The 23751-nt window shown below is 42.5% G+C and overlaps 2 protein-coding genes across 5 annotated transcripts in view; one reads left to right on the top strand and one right to left on the bottom strand.

The window, feature by feature from the left end:
• Positions 1–1780, bottom strand: part of MRRF (mitochondrial ribosome recycling factor) — a 52976-nt gene extending 51196 nt beyond the window's left edge. For all 3 annotated transcript variants that reach the window (XM_004775575.3, XM_013047376.2, XM_045082359.1), the window contains exon 1: positions 1587–1780. In XM_004775575.3, the coding sequence (XP_004775632.1) occupies positions 1587–1780 (194 nt within the window). The remainder of the gene's footprint in view (positions 1–1586) is intronic.
• Positions 1678–22145, top strand: RBM18 (RNA binding motif protein 18). 2 transcript variants are annotated; one of them, XM_004775572.3, is made up of 6 exons: positions 1678–1810; positions 4771–4899; positions 11752–11878; positions 15004–15090; positions 16723–16808; positions 20104–22145. In XM_004775572.3, the coding sequence occupies exons 2-6, from the start codon at positions 4787–4789 to the stop codon at positions 20261–20263; spliced, it is 573 nt and encodes a 190-aa protein (XP_004775629.1). In that variant the 5' UTR covers positions 1678–1810; positions 4771–4786; the 3' UTR covers positions 20264–22145. The 2 variants fall into 2 exon arrangements, with proteins under 2 accessions (XP_004775629.1, XP_004775630.1); XM_004775573.3 differs by having other exon boundaries at positions 1680–1810; positions 4781–4899.
• The last annotated feature ends 1606 nt before the right edge of the window (positions 22146–23751 follow it).

Raw genomic sequence — 23751 nt, 5'->3', positions numbered from 1 at the left:
TTTCCTAGAATGTTCCTTCTGCTTCAAGGTCTTCAAACATACTTATGAAGTTGAATCTGCTTGGAATGATCTTCCCCCACCTCTTAAATGAACTACCTCCCACTTTTCTTTCAAATTTCAGCTTAAGCATCACTTTCTCAGAGGATGCCTTCTCTGGCCATATCCTCCAACCCAACTAGATCAAATGTCCTGTAGCCCATTTTTGTTAACACCCTACAATTCTTCATAGCACTTAAACAAAAATTAGCTAATATTTGCGTAGTTATCTGATCATTGCCTAATTCCCTCCACAACTATAACCATCACAAGGACTGATCCACAGTTGTCTTGTTCACTGCCATACCTCTAGGACCCAGCACAGTCCCTAAACACAGAAGACACTGAATACAAGTGATGAATACATGAATGAAAGTCTAGAAAGAGTAAGTCCTTGCCCAAGGTCACAATTATGGTTCAAGATTTGGAATCTAAGCTCAGACTGAAGGTCCTGGGATCTGCTTCCCCACGGTGCTTGGATGATCTCTTGGTTTGCCAGATTTTCCACATATAGAGAGTATGTTCTCTAAATTCAGGGCCATGTAAAGGTGTTTATAGCAACTGACTATATAGTATCTGACTATTCACAGTATCACAAGTGTAGTATAGAATCATGTTCCTGACATAGCCAAAGGAGGATAAGACACTTTAACAGGTAGAGAAAGAGCTTTTGCCTAAGAGCTACAAGGTATGAATCCCAATATTTCTATTTCCTCTCTCCTGCCAATCATCTTCTATAGATTCATAACCACCTGTACTCAAAAAGCATTTGTGCCAGCTCTACGACCAACATATGACTTCTGTCAAATCATTTCTCCCACCCAGGTTGTGTTTCCTCAACTGAAAAATGAAAGGTCGGACCAGATTCTGGGTAGTGCAAACGGCACCTAAGTTAGAGAAGACCTGGAAAAGAGTCTTGGTTCTAACACTTCCTCGATATGCAACTTGCATTAGGTCGAACTCTCTGGACCTCAAATTCATCTGTAAAAATGTAGATGACAATACTATTTGCCAGGGTTACCAGGACGATAGAATTAGATAAGGGATGCAGAAACATTTTGTAACTAGAGAACAAATACTGAAATGGTTAACTGCTCGCCGAGGGAAGACACAGAGTAATGGTTAAAAGTTGAGGCTTTGTAATTTAAGCTCCGTCACATACTAGCCGCACGTCCCTGGTAGTTATTTCCCTGAGCTTCCATTTCTTCATCATGGGGCGGGGGAGGGGGTGGAATAATACCTACTACCCTGGGAAGATTAAATGTTCCTGCCAAATAGTGGGCCAGTAAGTAGTGGCTACTATTGAGTGAGCTCCCTCCTCCTCCGCCACCCGCGAAGTCCCTAGCTAATGGGCCAAGCCCCGCCCCCACCCCATGAAACTCTCTGGGAAGCGACAGGTCCCGCCCCCAATCTTAAAGGTCAAGCCGGACTCGAATGGAACCGGTCGGGGGACAGCGATCAGACTCCCTAAAGTCCCCAGAAATCTTTGAGTAGAAGTCTCTGGCACCCGGACCCAGCGCGCGCCTCGAGGCTGTGCAGAGGCCACTCACCAGCTATCGCCCAGGTTACTAGGAAAAGACCTATGCGACCCCGGTGACGGCAGCGGCGCGGGCGCCATGACGTCACGGGGCGGCGCGGCGGCGCAGGCGTAGCGCGTCACCGACGGCCTGGCAGCGGGCGGCGGTGAGGCGGACGCGTTTGGAGGGCCGTCGGGCCGCGCAGTCGGGATCTGCTTCTGGGGCATGAGCCGAGGAGACGACGTCGAGGCCACGAGGTGAGTCCGGCCGAGATGCGCCCCTGCACCCCAGCGTCGGCCCTGCGAGGGGCTCGCAGAGGAGACTGCCCTAGCAAGACGGCTTCTCAGGCCCCGCCCCGGATTGTCCCGCCGCTAGCCCGGAAATAACAATCAGAGAAATGACCCATCGGGTCTGGGAATTCGCGGCCAGGAATCGGGAAGCCGGGATTCCAGGCTGGACCCTGCCGTTACCGTTAGCTTTAGGAACGAGTGGCTTTGGTTCTCTGGACTTCAGTTTCCCCGTATGATTTTTCCTGCCTTTCAGGTTGTTGCAGGTCAGCTGCGAAAATAGATAACAGCGTTTTGTGAGCTCTGTTAATAGAGGGGGTTGTCGCCATTGCAAACCCAAAAGCTTTTGGTAGTCGCATGCCATCTTGATCTCATTACACTTTACCGTTCCTCAAAAGGCCCTGTGCTGAGCTGTCACAGGTACTCTCATTTAAGCTTCTTAACGACCCACGAGTTAGGGATAATCATACCCATTCTAGAAAGGAAGAAGAAACGTGGGCTCCAAGTGGAGCCTCATTCATTCATTCAGTAAATATTAAGCACCAGCCAGGAGCCAGGCAGTATGCTAAGTGTTGGGGATAGAACTATGATCTATCATAGGCATAGGCAGGGCCCTGCCATGTAGAAGCTTACATTCTAGTGAGGGAAATAGAAAATGGAATAGGAAATAATACTGAATTGGCATTACATGTAAAGGAAAGGTGGCTTTGATACAAACTAACATGGAGCTCAACCCTTAGGGAATGCTTTTCTGAGAAGACATTTATTAAGCCATGCAATAACTGGATACAAAAGCCAGAATTTGAATCTAGATCTTTTGGCCCCATATCCTGTACTCTTGCCACTAAAACGTGGTACCTTCCGGTGATATTAGGTAGTTGTTGGTATTGCTGTTTTCAGACATAAAATCAGGTGATATTAGGTAGTTGTTGGTATTGCTGTTTTCAGACATAAAATCAGGAGGTTCTATTGAAGCCTCATCTCAAATGTCATGTTCTGTAGAGAGGCCTTCCCTCTCCACTAATCCTGAAGTAGTCCAACCCCTATCTCTCTGTCAAATTACCTTGCTTGATTGTGTTTGCAGCTGTCAGTAATTACATCTTGCTGATTTATTTTCGTTTTCTTTTGTCTCACCCCTCCTCCAAATACAAGCATCCCTAGTGGGACCTCGTCTGTTCACTGCTTTGTCTCCAGTGTCCAGACAATGCCTAGAAATAGGAGCACATTTTTTTTGTTTGTTTATTAAATGAATAAGTGATCTGTAGGAAAATTGGAGGAAAGGAAAGCAGGGATAAGACAAAGTGTTTCTCCTCCTCTGTTTCCACTCCTGAGATTCTGTTTCTGTGTGTTTCATATTTTCTCTCAGGAGGTAAGAGCAAGATCTATAGCTTATTCGTTTCTCTATTCAGCACATAGCCCTGGGCTTAGAAATTAGCAGTTGCTTATCAATGCATTGCTGAACAGATTGACCATGGGAGTGAAAGAGAAAGAAAAATACCTTCACACGTGGGGCTAGAAAACTTGTTCAATGAACAGTTACTTAGGGCCCACCGTGTGCCAGACTTCATAGGCTCTGCTGAGGTGAATAAGAGATAATGACATGTTCAGTATATGTCACCTGTTGTTTTTAGGACACAGTTCCTGCAGCACTGACCTCTGAGGCACATCTGCTTATATTACACATGGTTCGTATGTGTATTCTAGTTCTGAAGTCTGGCACAACCTGCCGTCTTCCCAGCTCTTTTTTCTTTCTCTACCACATTATACATTTGTTAAAGCTTTATTTTACATCTGTCATCTCAGCTTTAGCCCTCTCAGCAACCTTAAGTTACAAGCAGGGTAAGGTTTAGTATGTAGAGATGAGGAAACAAACTTAGAGAGAAGTGACTTCCAGTAGAAATGCCAAAATTTGAAACCAGGTCTTCTTGACCCCCAGGTTTTTTCCCTTGCCTCTGCCATCATAACCCTCATCCTCCCTTTTTGGTTGTGAGATGAGTCATTTCAGGATGAAAGACTAGTAATAATTTAAACTAACTTTAATTGAAAGCTTCTTGGGTGTGATGCATCATTCTTAACGCTTTGGGTGTGTTAACTCAGTAAATCCACACAACTTTTATTAGGTGTTGTTCCATTTCAGAGATGTGGAAGCAGGTAGAGACTGGCAGACTAACTTGAGCAAGGTCACACAGCTAGTAAATGGGCCAACTGGAATGACGAAGGAGGGGTTAGTTTCTTCCTCTGAATCTCTCCCGTAATATTAAACGTGATGCTAGTGAACATTTATTGATTGCTTGCTGCTGTTAGATGCAGTGCTTAATGATTTTTCATGCACTGTCTCTCATCTTTACAACAGCCCTATAAGATAAGAACTGTCCTCGCCATTCCTCATATGTATGAGGAAATGGAGGCCTAGAATGTTCAGGTTATTCACCAAGTCACACAACCCGCTTTCAAACCGAGTTCTAACTCCAATATCTACAGCTTTAAATTTCCTAGATGGCCTCTTCCATGAGGAAGACATGTCTGCTGCTCTTTCCCACCCATCTTCTTCTGTGCCATTAACACTCTTCTTTCTGGTGATTTCCAAGACTTATTTTGGGGTGACGGTTTTTAAACTGGAGTATCATGTAGTAATAGAAAAGAGCCTTTGGCCTCCTGCCCAGTCTGCCTCTGGCTTCAGAAGAGGAAAACTAGTTTCTGCACACAGAACCCCGCCCCTTTCACCTTAAATGGAAGCTTTTGCACTTTGGCTGCCAGAGGAGCTGTCCCAAGGGAACTGGTGCTGGGGCCCTGGTTGTGGAATGACTGGGGCCTTTGAAGAACTGGCCAGAGCTTGCCCTCCTTGAATAAATGTTTGTTGAATTGAATTTGAAGCCTCATGTTCACACAGTGTTGCTCCTCTCCTGCCTGAATGTTCACATTTCCTTTAGTTTTTCATAGAGATTGATGGAAGCAGAAACCAAAACTCTTCCCCTGGAGAACGCATCCATCCTCTCAGAGGGTTCCCTGCAGGAAGGGCACCGGTTATGGATTGGCAACCTGGACCCCAAGATCACAGAGTGAGTCTGAGTCATCTTAAATCATTACCTACCACACTGGGATGTTTGCACTGATAACGTTCAGAAGAATTTCCAAGAGATTCAGGATATATTTTGGCCCTTTTGTGTATGTTTTAATTATCTTTGAAGGGTATGTGCTTTTGTTATTAACCTGTTATGCTCACATTTTTTTCACATTTGAACTCTTCTGCAAGAACATAGGCTTGGGAATGGTTTAAAACATAGACCTCTTTTTTTCTGTTGGCCAAAAATGTTTTCCCGTTTTCACCACTTTGAATCCTTGTACCCGGTGACTGTAGCACATTATTTTCTAGAATCAGCCCACGGCATACTCTTCCTCCTCAAAATGAAGGAACAAGTGGGAGAAGTCTCTGTACCTTCACAAACAGGCAGAGGGTACCACTCGATTGTAATTCATGTGAAGCATCCATGGAACCACAGAAGGTCAGAGCTGGAAGGCATCTTAAAGATCACATCAGTCCCTTTGGTTTTCATTCAGTCATTAAATGACACGAGTACTTGTTGTGTGCCAAGTGCCCATCTGTGCCAAGTGCCATGCTAGGCAGTGCTCAGACGTTTTAAATCTGAGGAACCTTGTCTTAAAGTAACCAGGACCTGTTTTTAAAATAAAAACTCAGAGCTGCTCTGATTAAAGGATGGGGAGAGGTCCACCCAAAGCCTTTTGGCAACCGCTACCCTTTCTGTGATGCTCAGTTAGTTATAGGACTCCATGGAGCACACTTGAAAACCTCAGATATGATCCAGCTCTCTTAACCAGCAGTAAAGAAAACTGGGTCCTAAGACAGGGAAGTACCTTACCCAGGATAACAAAAGCAGTTAAATTGTCCTGACTCCCCACTCTTTGTACTCTGGCCATTGTAATGGAAAGCAGTTCCTTAGCAGAGTGAATTAAGGGTTTTTTTCCTTCTCCCTGTTGCTCAGTAGTTACAGGGCTGTGGTTGGTGGCAGGAAGGTTAAGGAGTGAGTAGATCGGGCTCTGAGGGATCAGTGCTAAAGCAAACCTGGAGTATGCCATCAGTCCTAGAAGTTACTCCCTTTGAAATAATGTTAAAGGTAGGGTGAGGGGAAACAAGAGAATCCATTTACTTGACTCTAGGATGAGAAGAGGTATACAGAGGGTTGGGATTGGGAGAAGGAAGGGGATGTGGCCTGATGGGTCAGGATCATAACAAAGTTTAGTTCTTTAATTCTGCTCAAGTTCAGATCAGCTAAGTATAGATAACTTTGGGTCCCTCTAGGAATTATGATGCCATTTAAGATACGTTGTTTCCATGTTATGTTACCTTGGTCACTGGGGCTCTGGAGTATGAACTGTGCATTTATTTTGGTTCTCTTTATGGTTCATGGCTTTGAGGATGAATGTGTGAATCAGCCAAGCCTCTCAATCATGTCTGTTGATCAGAGAAGCTGTTTCCATCATCTAAAACCCAAGCTGTGAAAGGATGCTCCCGAGATGTTTTCCATTCCCACCTCTGCTCGTCTGAATGGAAATCTGGGGTGTGGAAACACTGTCCATTGTTTTGGCTGCAGTTCACCATAATGAGGCTTGTTCTGATTGTGTCCTGTTGCTTGATAGGAAGGTTCAAATGGGCATCTGCCACCTCAGTTTATGTCATAAATGAATGTTTTCTTCAGTTAGAGCATTATCAGAAACATTGAAACAAAACTTTCCTACTGGTATCTCTGCCCTTTGTACGTCAAGGTGAAGATGGGCATTACGTGCTGAACTGCAGATGAGGGCTTCGCAGGGTCTGCCTGTGGCTTCCCCACCTCTGTGTCATCTGCAATTTTGTTCACTGTTTTTCTTCTCTCGATTCCTTATGTTAAAACATTTTCTCTGCCAAACAAACTGATTTGTTAAATAGTAATAAATTTCTTTTTAAAGATGCAGCTACCAGTCATAGCTATGGTTAGCATGAAATACTTATTCATGTTGATTTGTGTTTGTTATTTTGTGGTTGCAGCATTCACCATCTCATGGCCGTGCTAGCTGCCGAGAACACCTGTACGACCAAATAGGTTTTAGAGGTTTAGCTTTATTATTATTCGTGGAGGTAGCAGATCCCAAACCCATGTTCTTTTTACCCTATTCTGATTCCTCCCAATTATATTACACTTCATATTTCTAACCTATAAGGTGAGAATGTTCAACTAATAATTTGCATATTTTTTCTAGCTCTGGTATTACATTAGTTCCTCTTTTTTAAACTCATAACGTTGTGAGTCAAGTAGAAGAGATAATATTTTCCTTGTATTTATTTATTTATTTTTAAGTAGGCTCCATACCCATCATGGAGCTCAGTGCAAGACTTGAACTCATGACCCTGAGATCAAGACTTGAGATTGAGAGTCAGACCCACTTAAGCAACTGAGCCACCCAGGTGCCCCTTTCCCTGTTCTATGGGACAGGAAGAGTTAAGTAGGTTGACTTAGTATACTGAAAAGTAGTTAATGATGGGACTAACTCCTGTTACCTAATTTAGTGCTCGTTGCACAGATATTCTAATAGTCCACATAACAGAAAAATCATAACCTAAAGTATCCTATTCAAAATTTTAAAATGTAAGGACTTCTTTTAAATTGTTGTGGGACCCAGTCTAACCATAGGGTAAAAACAGTACCTCCATGTACCGTTGCTAGTGCCTGCAACAGAGAAGCCGAAAAAGTTAATGTCCTTAGACATTGTCTGTTTTCCACAGTGTGGTTTCCTCTGAAAGGATTAATGCTGGCTCTCTTTTTCAAACATTAAATGTGCTGTATAGAAAGCCAAATTGGTAGCCACTGCACAGCTCATAAGGGGAAATGAAGAGCAAGGGGTACCTGGGTGGCTCAGTGGGTTAAGCCTCTGCCTTCGGCTCAGGTCATGATCTCAGGGTCCTGAGATCCAACCCTGCATTGGGCTCTCTGCTCAGCAGGGAGCCTGCTTCCTCCTCTCTCTGTCTGCCTCTCTGCCTACTTGTGATCTCTCTCTCTCTCTCTCTCTCTGTTAATTAAATAAATAAAAATCTTAAAAAAAAAAAAAAGAAAATGAAGAGCAAAGCCAGCAGAGATTCTTAAGAAAGGGACATTCTAAGTAGAGGGTATAAGTAGAAGTAAGAAAGAGTGGGTGAGCAGAATATCGGGTGGACCTTTTTGACTAAAGGAGAGGTTGAATACTAAGTGATAGTGAAAACAGTAATTGGGTAGATAGAATACTATCAGATTAAGACAGGGTCTTTAAAATTTACTCAGACAAGAAATTTGAATTTCTTGTGGAAGAGACTTGCTGTGGGTGTTTAACAGGATACTGACAGCATGAAAGTGCTGTTTTAGGGGGGAAATGAGACATCAGTATGTAGAGTAGGTTGGAGGAGCAAAGACTAACAACGAACATTAGCTAGAAGAGACTGCCAGAAACTAGGCCTATCATCTAGGTAGAGACAGTGAACTTGGAAGTCAGTCTAAGAGACGGTGAAAGAGATGAAGAACATGATTGAAGAACAGAGAATTGAGGATGACCCTGATGTTTCTTGCCTGAGAAATAGAGAATCGTGTCAACGCTGACCGGTGGGATAGCTGGAAAGGGCATCTGTTTGTGGAGGGAGGTGGTCAGTGTGGGTTATACGAAGTAAATTTAAAGGCAGTGGAGAGCCATCTAGGGGAAAATGTCCTTCTGAGGTCGAGTTTCAGAGATGAACTAGAGCATGTGCATGGATGTGGGAGAACAGTGTGTTTACCCCCAAAGAAACCCTGGCTTTCTCAGCCTTTTCCTTGTTTTTCCATTATGATTCATGCTTCTTTTAATGCCTTGGTTTACATGAATCAGCCTTTACTGTTTGCTACTTAAATTTGAAACCCAGTAACACGATTTAATAACATATAGAACATACACAACAGAGAACATAAAGACCTAGCAAATAATCATTTCTGTAAGTTTATAAAAAACATTTTTCACTAAAATTATGCATTTAAAACAGTCCTAACTGTCATTTCATTGACTTCCCATTGCCTACCATCAAACTGAAATTCCCTCACTAAAGACACCAGCATCCTTCACAACCTGTCCCCTGCCTGCCTTTCAGCCTCATGGCTGAACTGCCCTACCCCCACTCTTTTCCAGTGGAGCACACTCTTTTTCACATTTATGTCTTTGTACCTGATACTCACTAATAACCATGCCCCCTGCACAATTGGGCCTTTCATCTGGGTGCTTATGTACATACCTCTGTGTGCAAATATCATAGTGTTTTGCAATTTTTTGATTGCATACATCTCTCCTCTAACCAGAATGTGAGGTCCTTGAAGGCAGGGTTCTAGTTGTTCAAGTGCCTAAAACAGTTTTTGACAAGTAGTAGGTGTCTATTTTAACATCTGTGTAAATTGATTACTTCTGTGCCATTAGGCAGGAAGGCCATTTTCAAGACCCAATACGGAAAGGACTAAGTTGCAGAAATATGTTGGGACTGGTGTACTAGCTCCTGAAGCCGCAGGGCCCACGTTTCATTAAGCGAAGCAAGGCTCTGATGAGTAGTGAGCCCTCCCATACTTCAGCAACAGATGAAAGTGCTTGCAGATGTGAAAGCAAGATTCTTCAGGCTTTTTTCACTATCAGAGCTCGCAGTCCTCATCTCCAGGAAGCAAAATAGTAAACATTTCATTCCTTTTGTTTCGGTGTTCCGATAATTTCAAGAAATTATCAAACAAGGAAAGAAATCCTGGAGAAGTTGAAAGACACAGACCTAAGCAGATGTTCCTGGAATCTTAAGGTCGCACTCTTCGGGCAGAATGTATTTGTTAGCTTTTCAAAGAATAATCTGTCGGCATTTTTTTTTTCCGAGTAAATTAAAATTCATTTCCTAGGAAATGCCGATCGCCTTACCTTCCTGCTATTAAGCAGAATGGAGCTGATGAAAAGATGACCAGCCCACAGTAGCCCTTAGATTGTTTTTTAGAAAAATGGGTTTGACCCACCATTCATGGCAACTAACACATGGGCATAGTAAGTGGCAGATGTAGCTGTGAGTTAAAGACTCAGGGGAGGGGCGCCTGGCCAGCTTAGTCAGTGGAGCGTGCAACTCTTGATGGCAGGGTCATGAGTTCGAGCCCTAAATTGGATGTAGAGATTACTTTAATTAATTAATTAATTAGGACATAGAGATTAATTAATTAGACACCCAGGGGAGACTCTTCCAGCCCATCTGTCTGTGCATTTGAGAGGTTCACCCTTACTGTATGCCTAATCAAAAATCAAGTAAAACCAGAAATTTGCACTTGAGGTATCTCTCTTTCCCTGAAGGATCACCTCCTACATCCTCACTAGCAGCTGAAGTCTCCTGATGGGAGTTGAGAATTTAAAATGTAGGAGGTTACAGTTGTTTTCCCTTTCAAAACTGGTCTAAAGACCAGATTAATGTCCACAGTATGCCTTGGGATCCTTGTATCCTGCCCCAGTGCAAGACCTGTATTATGTCTTCCTTGCTCCGTTGTCAGGCACCTGATCCAGGATAATGGGCTTGCTTGTTGACGGGCATTTGTATGAGATTTAATATATATAGCTTATGATCCACTTCATATCTTTCTGCCTCCCAAAGGAGATTCTTACTCAAGAATAAAATCTTGATGAGTTTCTCCTAGAAAACAATGTGAATATAAATGTGGCTGTAAGGACAGCTTTACTGACTCCCTGTGGGGTAGAATTCCCAGTAATAACAGATTTAGATGTGGGCTGATACCTTTTTAGTATCACAGGGACAGCATTGTTTAGAGAAAGCCTTGACTCCATTTGAATAGCGTGGAGGATGCCAGGAGGAAGGCCAGAGGAAAAGGAAACGGGAGAGCTGTTGGGAGAGCTGTTGGTTTGTCTCACCCTTACATCAGATGACAGGAAGTCGGAATTGAGATTGGCCACAGCAACCTGTTAAGGCCACATCTGTTTGAATAACTTAAAAGCTCTATAGAAACCAAGTAAGTTTTAGAGAAAGGAATCCAAGAGAGGACGAGGGGCGGAATGGCAAATAAGAGCTAGGGGTGAACCTCCTGCCTGGAAAAAAATTCTTCCTGGGCCATCCCTATTCTTTAATCGATCGTGCTCCAAAGCGTAAGCTGTGTTAAAGCAACTGAAGTGGCTTAGTTACCCACAACTGGGTGATTTATAGGACTGGCCAGGTTCCCCTGCCCTCCAGGAGACCAGCCCCCGGCACATTGTGGTTCCGCATTGTCCCTAACGTTCGGTTACATCAGGGATCGAAACTCACAGGCACTTACGGAAAGGCCACTAGCTGTGGTTTGGTTTTTGGCAGAGCTTCTCACAAGTGCCATTCAGAGCTAATGATTAATTATGGAATGTATTACAGAAGTCCTCCAGAGTTGTTTTTCTGTTTGTGTGAGTGTGTATGTGTTTACTACTTTATGTATTTTTGAGATAGGGTAGGTTTTGGCATTTGGAGTGTGGGTATATGTTCCCGATGGAGTTGTAGTTATTCACAAATACTAGTTCATTACCAAGAAATTTAAAAAAGAAAATAAATCAACACTGTTTTTTGAGCTTTTCTCCAAAAGAAAAGCAAATGGTGCTTGTGGGCCAGACAGCTGTTTGTTAGGTGTGGCTTTTTGTTTGGTATTTTTGTGCTGGACAGACGCATAGCCATGACAGTTTGAGTTCCCATTCCAAAGAGAGGCAAACACGTCTGTTTGCCAAATAAACTAACGCAGCAGTTTGAAAAAAGGCAGGGGGCGGGGGTGTGAGATTTCCCCCCACCCAGGGTAAATTATCTCCTGCTTTTATCTCACGCTTGAGCCCAAGTGGCTGTCCCAGTGCCCAGAGTGTGCTCACGGGCTGTGCTTTCTCTGCAGATACCACCTCCTCAAGCTCCTCCAGAAGTTCGGCACGGTCAAGCAGTTCGACTTCCTCTTCCACAAGTCAGGTGCATTGGAGGGGCAGCCCCGCGGGTACTGTTTCGTGAACTTTGAAACGAAGCAGGTAATGGAACCTCTCCCCTTTCATGGTGTTTCTTATACTCCCCCACTTCTTGCTGCATCCCTCTCGACTGCTCAGAATAGCAGTGCCTTGTGGGCAAGAGCAGGGTCGGATTCCTCTCTGTGTGCCTTGCCGTGCATCCTGGAGGAGACCCTCGGTATACGAAGGAGGGAACAGCTTTCAAAATCTCCCCTCCCCAGGCTCCCGGTCTCAGGCGGCTGACCTACTTTTCTGACCAGATGCTTTGGGGTGCCCACATTAAGCACATGGACATCCTCCTCCCTGTTCTGGTTTGTTTGTTCCTTTAGTGGCAGGCCAACAAAGCCTCCTTTTCTTTCAATAGTTTTGCCCCATGGTGCAGAAACCCTCCCTGTGTGTGGTGAGCCACCCACAAACTCTTTTATTTTGATTTCTTAAAAATGTACCCTTCTCAGTGTCTCAGAACAACTGCTTACGGATTGGAATATATAGGAAGGAGGAGAGCTTTCAGCTTCAACCATGCTATATATGTGTATCTTCTTGCAGTAACATTATATCTATCCTCTGAGTGGACACGCCTTGATAAAGAAATTGAATTTGAATGTTATTAAATACAGACATACTGTTTAATATGCACTATAACTTTATTAGTCATGTGGAAACACTTTGCCTAGTTATTGTTGCGTTAATAATCTATTTGGATGTTTTTCTTGTTATAAAAGTAATATTTATTAGTTGTAGATGAAAATACAGATCAGTGACTTCCCTTAATCAGCGCAATACCCAGAAATAATCACTGTTAATATTTAGTTATAGATCTTTCTTTATATTCACATGTGCACACACACATACGACTTAGATCACAGAAGGAAGATTACACCATCCTGTTTACCACTCAAAGTATATTAAGAATTATCTGTCCTCTAGTACACATCCAGATAACTTTCTGTATCATGATACTGTATATCCAGATAACTTTGTGTATCGTGATACTGTGGTTTCACCAGTGTGACTACATATTTGTAAAACTTCACTGATAGAGCTTTAGTATATACATTTTGTTATATGTAACTTAGACCTCAATTTAAAAATGAATCAACATCAGACACCTGGGTGTCTCAGTTGGTTAAGCTACTGCCTTCGGCTCAGGTCATGATTCTGGAGTCCCAGGATCGAGTTTCATGGGATTGAGTCCCACATTAGGCTCCTTGCTTGGCAGGCAGTCTGCTTCTCCCACTGACCCTCCCTTCTCCTTCTCATGCTCGCGCTCTCTCTCTCTCTCATTCTCTTCCTCTCAAATAAATAAAATCTTTTAAAAATTTTTTAAAAAATGAACCAACATCATTTTGATGACCGTGCAATATTTCATCATAGGAATATATATAATAAGTTATTTGACTAGTCCCCGATTGTTAGCTATTTAAGTGGTCCCCAGTGGCTCACAAGTATAAACTGTGTTAGTGAATATCCGCATCCCTCGGATTATGTTCACACATACGTATATTCATGGAAATGGAGAGGCGTCAACAAAGTCCTTGCAGACTTCTGGATATAACTGCCAGTTGCCTTCAAGCGATGATATGTCACGATGTTCTGAGACTGTATGAGAGTGTCATTTGTCTTTATCTACGCTGGGGATTCTTTCAGTTTCCTCTAACTTTTGCAAATGAGATTGGCGCTGAGGGATACATTGCTGTTCTAAATGGGGGAACTGGAAGGATGCTGTGTGTGGTTAGCATTTTTAAATAGTTTATTCTTCACTAATGATAGAGTGTGATTTAGCAGACAGCTAAAGTCAGTGGTCATGCTGGGCTAGATGTTGGTTTTAAAACACTGGATTATAAGTCACAAAGCCTAGCTTCTGCTGCTGGCTCTTTCATTTATCAACTTGGGGCACATCTCTTAACCTCTTTCAGCCTCAGTTTTCATTTAAAAATGGGGATTAAAAATACCTTCCTTACCTTCCAGGAAGTTGAGAGAATAGATAAGGGAATACAGGAAAGTCCCATTGGCCTTTAATCATGCTGTTACATACATGAACTCTGAAGTGACATACAGAGATTGGACATTTTGGGGGGAAATATTTATCCCCTTGCTGGCATCTTATGACTGCTAATGCTATAGAATCAATAGAGAGTACCGCATAAATTCTAATCAACTAGATTAAACTTAAAAGAAGAGTAAAACATCTCTTATCTGTCTCTGTAACTGCTAAGCAAGGATGTCAGTGACTATGCAGTGGCTGACACCTAGTGAGTCTCAGATATTTGTTGAACGGCATGCTGGCGAGCTCCAGAGGGATGAGAGGATCACCGGTAACACCAGACTCAGAAATCTGCCGCTGTCACACTGCGGTCTCAGATAGGTTCATCTCGTTCCTCTTCCTGTTCCTTCGGGGCTTCTTCACCCGCTGGTAAACGTGGGTTATGCTTGGCCAAATGCCTCTTGGATACAGATGGAGCTGAGAAGGTTTGGCAGGATGGAAAAGTACGACCAGGCTTCCTGGGAGTGTCCTAGAGTGACTCTTACCAGCTTCAGGAATTCCTTTTAACCTTGTTGCTCCTGTCTGTGATAGAGAAAGGGTCAGGGAACTTTTGGCTCCAAAAGCCAGGTGCGTAGATTGGCTCACACAAATACCTTGCTCACAGGCTCTTTGACTCACTCCTGCTTTTTTCCGGCCTGGTTTCCTTCACTCCCATAACGTTTGAAGCCATTACTGTTTCTTGTTTTGGATCCAGAGTAAAAGCCCTAGTCTGGGGTATAGTTCCAAGGTCCCTGAAGGGAAGTAAATTTGTTAGCACGGTGTATAGAAAGGTATCACCTAGTAAGAACAATCTGGTAACATTGCTTGATTGAGCGCTAGTCGTATTACCCATATTTTATAGGTGAAGAAGTTAATATTCACAGAGATTAAGGGACCGTTACACTGGCAATAAGCGACAGCCACCGTTTTTGTTTGACTGACTTTACAGAACTCATGCCCTTCCTGTTATTCTGCCTTTTTTCTTTATTGTACACCCTTTGCGAGCTGTTTATCAAAGGCAGTCTGGTTAGGATTGCAGCCATCAAAGCTAGTGCGGCCCTGTGAGATACATACAGCTAATGAGGCATTTGAATTTTTGGCTAACATCCGTCCCTTTCCCGGACAGGAAGCAGAACAAGCCATCCAGTGTCTCAATGGCAAGCTGGCTCTGTCCAAGAAGCTGGTGGTGCGGTGGGCTCACGCGCAAGTGAAGGTAAGTCTGCTGGGCTGGAACGGCAGCACCGAGCTCACCCGAACTGAGTGTTCCAGAAGATCGCTGTCCACTTTAGCCATTTGCATCCTAGCCTCTTCACATCTGGAGCAGGCATACTTTGGTCTCCTCCTTGTATTTACCATGTGTGTTGCCAGATTTTTCTTTTGAGAAACATCTCAGGAGGGATTAAGTTCCTTCATTGTTTCTCTCCACATACCCACAGATTCTGTTTTTGATTGATTTTTCCATGTGGCTGATGTGTATACTCAGACCTCTATCATGTTTTTGGTGGGGGATGTTCTTTGGAGGAGAAAAATGTATTTATTTATAAAATTAGTTGCTTTCGGCATTATTAGACTCTCCCCAGCCTCTCAGTTCTGTGGAGAGTTTGAATATGTTTATCCTAAATGCTTGAGAAATGGGGAGTTTGTAGGAGTGCTTAAAGCACCGGCATCTCATTACTCCAGGGAGTTTGAGAGTTACTTGTGGTACCAATTGTCTCCAGAGAAGAGGCCAGTCGCCTTGTTCATCTTACAGCTGGTCTCTTGGGAGACTGCACTGGAAAAGATAGGACCATTTAAAAAAAAAAAAAAAAAAAGATGGCATCTATTTCACCTGGCCCAAAGGTGCAAAAGTCTGGGGACTGGAAGGATCCCAAGAATTGGTTCTCTTCCTTTATAGTGGGATCTTGACAGATCTGCCTATAAAGAGATTTGTGGCAATGAAGATTGGCGCTTCAGTCTTTGGTTATAGGAGCATGAAGCACTTGCGCTCGGGGTCCAAAGTGAAAAACAGCTCAGACAGTTTGGGTCCTTATGAGGGTCTCAGGTCATCACGGAGCCTTCTCAATTTCTAGGACACATTGCCTTCAAAATAGAAACAACAGAGAATTACCAAATGCTTTTTTACTCAAAAGAAAATCAAGTCTCATTTGCCAGACTGACTTTCGTTTTCTTATTCTATGTCTCATCGAAGAGACACGTAACAGAAATCATCCTCGTTTCTGACTTTCATTTGAGATCTTGATACCTTGCGGTTCTCTTGTCCTACAAGTCTTTTTGATCACAGGCTCCTGATTACTCTTTAGTATTTAATTTGCTTTTTATAAGAGGTATATAATTATCTGACATCAAATTAAACTGCCCTTTTGCTATAGGATGTTTTCTCTATCAGTGGCTGAAAGCTGTTAATACTTTGCTTCTCTAGTCAGACCTGTTGAGAGTTGAATGTTATGCTTGGTACTTTGCAAAAGTCTAGCCAAATTTTTAAGCGTTTTGAATAAAGCAAAGTAAATATTGTAAGAGGTGATATGTGACAGTTAAAACGAGAGTGTAGGAGGGCAATCGTATTGTGTATTTATACCATCTGTGAATTTGAAAGACGAAGTTCTTTCCCTACCAAATAAGGAAGGCTAGTGGCTAGAAGGGAAGCTTCTTCTACACTTCTTTTTCTAAACTTACAGCTTTTAGGCCAAAACCGTGTGGAGTTTTGCATTAACTGTAAACATAAAGCAGTCCTCAGATGGTCTAGAAATACACCAGTGATATGCTGGTGGGGTTGGAGTTTCTAAACTTACGCACTACAGTAAAGGACTGGTTTTGCTCACCCAAGTGGTTTCCCTTTTTCTTTCAGAGATATGACCATAACAAGAATGATAAGATCCTTCCTATCAGTCTTGAGCCATCCTCAAGCACTGAGCCCACTCAGTCTAACCTAAGGTAAGATGGTGTACTACAGAAAGACACAAGTATTCAAGAGTGTGAGCCACTTCTTCACTCCAAGCCTTTTTTCATACTTCAGTGATTCTTTAGACTCTGAATTCAGGATAGAATGTACTAAGTTTTGACGTGTTGAGAGATGTATTCAGTTAATCTCCAGAAGGCGTACATACCCTCTCCTTGCATACCCCTAAGATCACATACTTGTAGAATTCATGCATTCAGAAAAGGCTGGATGGACCTGCCACATAGCAGCCAGTGTGCTAGGCGCTGGAAACCAAGGTATGTCAGGCAGTCCTTACCCTAAAAGGAAGCCTTTTCATGAGGCCTGAAGTCTCATTGGCGTTTGTCATTGTCCACTACTTCCTCTCCAGCTGTGAGTTCCTTTACCCGGAGTACCTTCAGTCTCTCTGCTGGCTTCTGTGACAGCAACAGTGTTGCTTCTAGTGTGCACACGTTGTCAGTTACTTCTTCGGAGTTAATTCAAACCAGAAGGAACGAAGGCCTGGGTGGAGAAAGGGGAAGTTAAGTGAATGGTTGAGCAGAAGTAGAGGGTTTTGGGGTTTTGTGTTTTTTCCCCCTGCGCTGTAGCCTAGGGAGAAATTTTAACAATAGCAACATCCAGGATTTATTGAAGTTACTCTAAATCAGGCACTGTGCTAAACACTTCACATGCCATATGTCATTTAATTATAAAAATTCTGGTAAAAGTACTGTAATAGTCATGTTTTACCTCTAAGGAAGCTGGCGCTTAGCAAGGTAAACTATCTTGGCCACGCTCGCACAGGTAGCAAATAGCAGATTCCAGATTCAAAGCCAGGCCTCCTGGACTACAAAAGTCAGTCTTTGACTTACTACTTCAAAGAAACTTCATGCTGCAAACACAGGGATACTGTCCTGAAGCCTATTCCAAGGGAGGGAAAGCAGATATGTGAAGGAGCATCCATGTCCTGAAACGGTTAGAAATCAGCATGCAGTCACAAAGTCAAGAAAACGATGCCTATTTGGATGGAGGACCAGACAGCAAAAAACCTTTCTTGTGTATTTTCTGCACCAAACAAAACAGATTTGTGAGCATCTCCTTAAGCTGCAGGGCAGGGTAACCCTGAAATGTTTTCAGGAGTGACAAAGTTAGCAAAGTAAAATTGAATTTATAGTTAGTAGTCTAATATCATTAATTTTTATAATACTAAAATATTGGACTTAATATTTAATAAAGTATTATGTATCATATATTGTAAGTAAATTACTAAATTTAATCTTTATAGTAAATATTAAATGTAATAGTTAATATCATTGATTTCTTAATTTTGTTGTCTTTTACTATTTTCTACTCCCAGAAATTAAAAAAAAAACATATGATGACTTTTGTAGATTCACTGGGAACCATATCACCCCCGTGGTCACAGATTTAGAAATCTGACTCCTGTTGGGAAGAGACCATTGCATTTATGCTTGGAGCTCTACACGTTACAGTGACGTGTCTTTAGTTTTCTTTTCAGTGTTTACACTTATATTAGACAATCCAGTGTTTTACATTTATTTTGTAATACAGAGAACCTCAGTTTACATCTTTGTATTAGCATCTGTACCTAAATAGAGAAAGCTGTTTTTTCATGACTCCTACAGAACAGCGGCTGGCAGTCCCGCTGACAGAGGAGGTGCTGGAATGCATCTTGGTAATACCTCGGTGTTCTTTCTAATTGTAATGTAGGTGGTTGATTGTGCACTGGCCGTGTAAAGTTAGGAGTGTGTGCAGCAGGTGCACACCTTCTGAGGATCTCTAAAAGGCCATTGTAACGTTCCCTTCCAAGTTTCTCTCCCTGTCTGTACACCACTGACAGCATCGAGAATGGAAAGGGAACCATGGGTCATAGAATACCCACTGCCTGAGGGCTTTGCATTCTGGTCCCAGGATGGCAGTCGGAAGGGAATTCCTCCCAACTTGTGCAGTGTCTCCTCACCCCTTCTCTCTAATTCAGGTGCTCAGCTCCCAACCTGATGGAGAGGAAAGAGCAAGGGCTTTGGTGATAATATACCAGGTTTGAATCCTGGCTGTGCTGTGCTGTTAGCTGTGTGAACCCGGGGCAGATGACTCCCTCTCTGCATGTGTTTCTTTATCTGTAAAGTGTGGATATTATCACAAGGACTAGAAACAATATAGGTGAAATTCTGGGCCCAGTGCCTGGTTCATTGTATGCACTCCATAAATGATTGCATCTAGAAACACCTATTTGTTAGCAAAAAAAGATCTTGTAGGATCCAGGGTGTGTTTTCCATCATTATTCAGTGATTCAAAAAGTGGTGCATTGTACTAGTTCATAGCCTTGAGTCTCAGCTCTCCCACTTACTGGCTGTGTAATATTGGGCAGGCTGACCTTCCTGTGCCTCGGTCTTTCATCTGCAAAATGAGGAGCGTAACCTACCTTATCGTGTTGTTTTCAGTCCTACACGAATTATTTTATTTGTTTTTTTAATTGTGGCAAAAGACATAAAATAGCATTTACCATCTTAATCCATTTTGGGTGGACACTTCAGTGATACCAAATATGTCTAGTTTTGTACAACTGTTACCACCATCTTTCTCCATCATTCTTTTCATCTTGCAGAACTGACACTCTGTGCCCATTAAATAATAATTTCCCATTCTCGCCTCTTCCAAGCCCCTGGAACCCCCGTTCCACTTCATGACTATGATTAGACAAGTGGAATCATCCAGTATTTTGTCTTTTTGTGACTGGCCTGTTTCCCTTAGCATAGTGCCCTCAAGGTTCATCCATGTTGTAGCATATGTCAGAATTCCCTTCCTCTGTAAAAGCCCAATAATTTTCCAGGATATGCTACGATACCACATTTTGCTTATCCATTCATACATCAATGAACACTTGGGTTCCTTCTACATTTTAACCATTGCGGCTAATGCTGCTGTGAACACACGAGTGTACAACATCTCTTCCAGACCCCACTTTCAGTTTCTATGTGAATTATTTGAGTGCCCACTATCTGCCTAGTACTAAGGTGTCAGACAGTGTTTGTGTCTGAAGATTAAATGTAGCCACATGCGAGTACCTAACGGTATCTGAGTTTTTTGTAAAAATTTAATAGATGGTTTATGTTTGATCTTTTTCTTAAAATGTTACTTGCGTGTGTGTTTTATGTGACATATTTGCATATTCATATTTGAGTTATCTTGTTGCTTCTGTGACATGCATAAAAGGCACAAGGAAGATAAGATGCACACGTATTTCTTGAGTGCACCCAGGCCCACTCTGATCCTCTGCTGTCCTTTTTCCAGTGTCACCGCAAAGATAAAAGCCATTGAAGCAAAGCTGAAAATGATGGCAGAAAATCCTGACGCAGAGTATCCAGCAGCACCTGTTTATTCCTACTTTAAGCCTCCGGATAAAAAAAGGACTACTCCTTACTCTAGAACAGCTTGGAAATCTCGAAGATGATGGTTATGAATTATTGCGGCAGCAAAAGCAAATTGGTCTCCACACCTGAAATCCTCTGCCTTTGTACTTTGTCGATGTGAATGGTACTACCCAACAGAGCACAATCACATGTTAACGTTTGGTAACGTAACATTTTCGGATGTTCTCATGGATGTTTCTTCCCTGAAGTATGCATGGAATTGAGCATCATCCAGAATAAATAGAATTGTGTCCAAAATTGTGATTTGAACATGGGGATGCTCTGGTTGGCTGTTTTGTTTGGATTTGTAACTCCAGAAACATAGTATGCCAGAGAGAAAGGCGAACATAAGAAATGTTTATTATTTAAATCAGGAAACTGACGTTATTAAGGTCCGTCTTTCAGAAAAAAAAAGTGTTTTTCTATGCTCAAATGTCTTTACAACATAAAGAAAAAGTAAGAGGGAGGGAAATAAGAGATTTAGAATCATGTTGAGAACTATTATTCCGGAATTTATTATGGAAATCCCTTCAACTGGACTAAAAAGAAAAAGTTCTTGGCAAAAGGGAGCTGATTCTTTGAGCATACGTTGTGGTGATCTGTTTAAGAATTATGGTTACTGTTTCAAAATCCCAGTTAGGAAAACATGGTGTATATCTTATCATTGTCTGCATCAACAAAACTGTAGATTCAAATTTAGCATTTTATACCACAATGGAAGTTCTCTTTGGAAATCCAGTCTTTATTCTATAGTGATCATTTTTTAAAAAAATCTAAATAATCCTGCCTTCTATAATACCAAATGTTGTTATTAACGTGGGACTTTTAAAATTGCACTTACTGCATGAGATTGTTTTTTACAGCATGAGAATGTTCTATTTGGAATTGTATCATGGTCAATCTAAATAGAAAAAGCAAAACTTCTTGGAAAATCTAATCGTTGCTATATTGATCTCTGTCAAGCATACTATTTATTAATAAATATGTAGGGGGGTGTGTCGAAGAAATTGAACTGTCTTGTACAGCTTGAGGAGGGGACATGCGGTGGACACAGAAAGTCAGCGGAGTAGGCCTGGTCTGGTGCCACCATTGTAAAATGACCTCCTGTTTTCTGTAGTTCTTAAAGGCTTGGAAAGACTGCATGACTTTCAAATGATTCGTCCTTCATAGAACATACTTCTGCCCAGATATGTTTTGCAGTTGGAATATCTTAACTATAAGAACAGAGGAAGAACAATTAAATCCGCAGAAGGGGGAGCACATTTCTGTCAGCAGTTTGGGTGATTTTGGTGCCTGGTTGACAGGATGTTCCACGGGGCAGCGCCTTTGCTTCTTGACCAGGCCAATGATTCTGAGAGCGAGGCGCCATTCTTAGTGATTACAGACAACTTACCGTGATCGCTGCTCGCAAGAGGAGGCTTTCACGTTAGGAATTCAAGTTTTCCTATGAGCATAAGTGAGTTGAAGACTTTTGAACCAAATCTTGAGCATAGTAAGGACTCAGAATTCACAGAACCGGTTCAGAGAAGTTTTCATCCCCTTTCCCAAGGTAAATCTTTTTAGATATCTTTAGATATTAAATACTTTCTGCATTTATTAGCTCTGTTTATGATGCAAGTAACTCTCCTTCCATTTGAGGGATAGTTCAGGGAGATGGGAGCAATAATCTCCCATTTTTCTGGTGACTTCCTAAGAGTACAGAATTCACCATTTTATCCTTACGTCCTCAAAGGGTATGGTGGGATAGGACTTACTTAATGCAACATAGTCTCTATTTTTAATAGGAACCTAGAAAATACTTAACTTTGAATTATCTAGAATTGTTTCCTTTAGAAACCAGAGCTATTTATTTGTATTTAAAGCAATGTTTATTATTTGTACGGATTCTTAATTCCTCTGTGTGAATAAATGCAAGACAGTGTCTGTGCGGTTGTGTCTTCTCTCATTTATTTTCTGGACTAAAGACTACAGTTCTCTGGCAGGCTCATTTCCCCTCAGGACTTGGGCCGGCGTGTCCAGGCGGGGTGCTTTTTCTAAGTGCCTTCTCTGTAGAAGGCTCTGGCTAGAGGCATCCTCAGACCGTTCCCTCCATGCATCATGCCTGCCTACTTCTGTTGTCAGAGATGAGAAAGAGACTAGTCGTTCCACAGCAAACCCAACCATTTGAAAAGAAGCCATAAGTGGAAGTTCGTGAAAGTATCAACACTATGTTTGGTCCTTCTTCCAGAGCAGAGGTTTCAAAGAATAAATGTATGTGTCATAAGTGTGCTGAAAGCAGCCTGGTGAAAGGTTTGTAAAATACCAGTGTTAACTTGGTTGATTGACTCACTGTTTGAAATTACAGGAGTGGGGGCACCTGGGTGGCTGAGTTCATTAGGCATCTGGCTTCGGCTGGTCATGATCTCAAGGTCCTGGGATGGAGGTCCGCGCCGGGCTCCCTGCTCAGTGGGGAGTCTGCTTCTCCCTCTCCCTCTCCCTTTGTCCCTCTCCCTGGCTCATGCTCTCTCTCTCTTTCCCTCTGCATTCTCTTACATAAATAAATACAGTCTTGAAATTACAAGAGTGAAGAATTGAAGGAAATATTCAGGAAGGAGATAGGAGCTGTATCCGTAATCTCATCTGTTTTATCAGATGCAAAATGTAACCCTAAGTGGGCATTCTGTAATGCATCCTCCTGTTGGGTAAGAGGATCACATGAAAGGTTCCTCAAAGCATGTTGACAATAAGAGTGGTTGAAAACCAAATATTCCAGAGCTCCGTCCCTGGTCTATTAAGTTACACACAGTTGTTTTCTGAATCAGCAAATCTGTTATCTTTTTAATACTTGTATAAAAGGAACAAGATTAAGTCTTGCCTTATAAATTGAATGTTCAGTATTTCCTATGTGTAATCATGATGTTCCTAAAATACAATTTGATGCTGGAGTGCCTGGCTGGCCCTGTCAGTTAAGCATCCAACGCTTGGTTTTGGCTCGAATCATGATCTCGGGCTTGTGACCTCTCAGCAGGGAGTCTGCTTGATATTCTCTCTCCCTCTGTCCTCCCCCTGCTCGCTCATTCGCTCTCTCAAATAAATCCCAAAATATTATTTGATACCATCCTATTTATCCTTGATGTCTCTCTCTCCTCCTGTCCTGTCAACTATACCTTCAAAATCCATCTTGAATCCAACCACTTAGCACGCCCAGCACCACTGGTTTTTTTGCTCAAGCCATTGTCCTCTCTTGCATGGGCTCCTGCAGTGGCTTCCTGCTGATCTCCCTGCCTCCCCTAGTGCCTCGTTAGGGTCCGTTTTCCACACAGTCAGCCAAAACGACCCTTTTAAAAATCTGAGCATGTCATGCCTGTCTGAGTGGCTTTGCATCACACCTAGAATAAAATGCAGAGACCTGCCAAGGGCCAGAATGGCCTGACCCCGACCACCTGTCTGTCCTTAGGGCCTACTGTTACCGCCTTTGTTCACTGCTCCAGCCACACTGGCTTTGGTGTTTCTTGAATACAAGGGAGCCCCAACCCCAAGGCCTTTGCAT

Source organism: Mustela putorius, unplaced genomic scaffold (genome assembly GCF_011764305.1).
Source record: "Mustela putorius furo isolate JIRA1106 unplaced genomic scaffold, ASM1176430v1.1 tig00000596_pilon_pilon_pilon, whole genome shotgun sequence".
In the NCBI taxonomy this organism is placed as follows: domain Eukaryota; kingdom Metazoa; phylum Chordata; class Mammalia; order Carnivora; family Mustelidae; genus Mustela; species Mustela putorius.
This window is presented reverse-complemented; position numbering and strand designations above follow the sequence as displayed.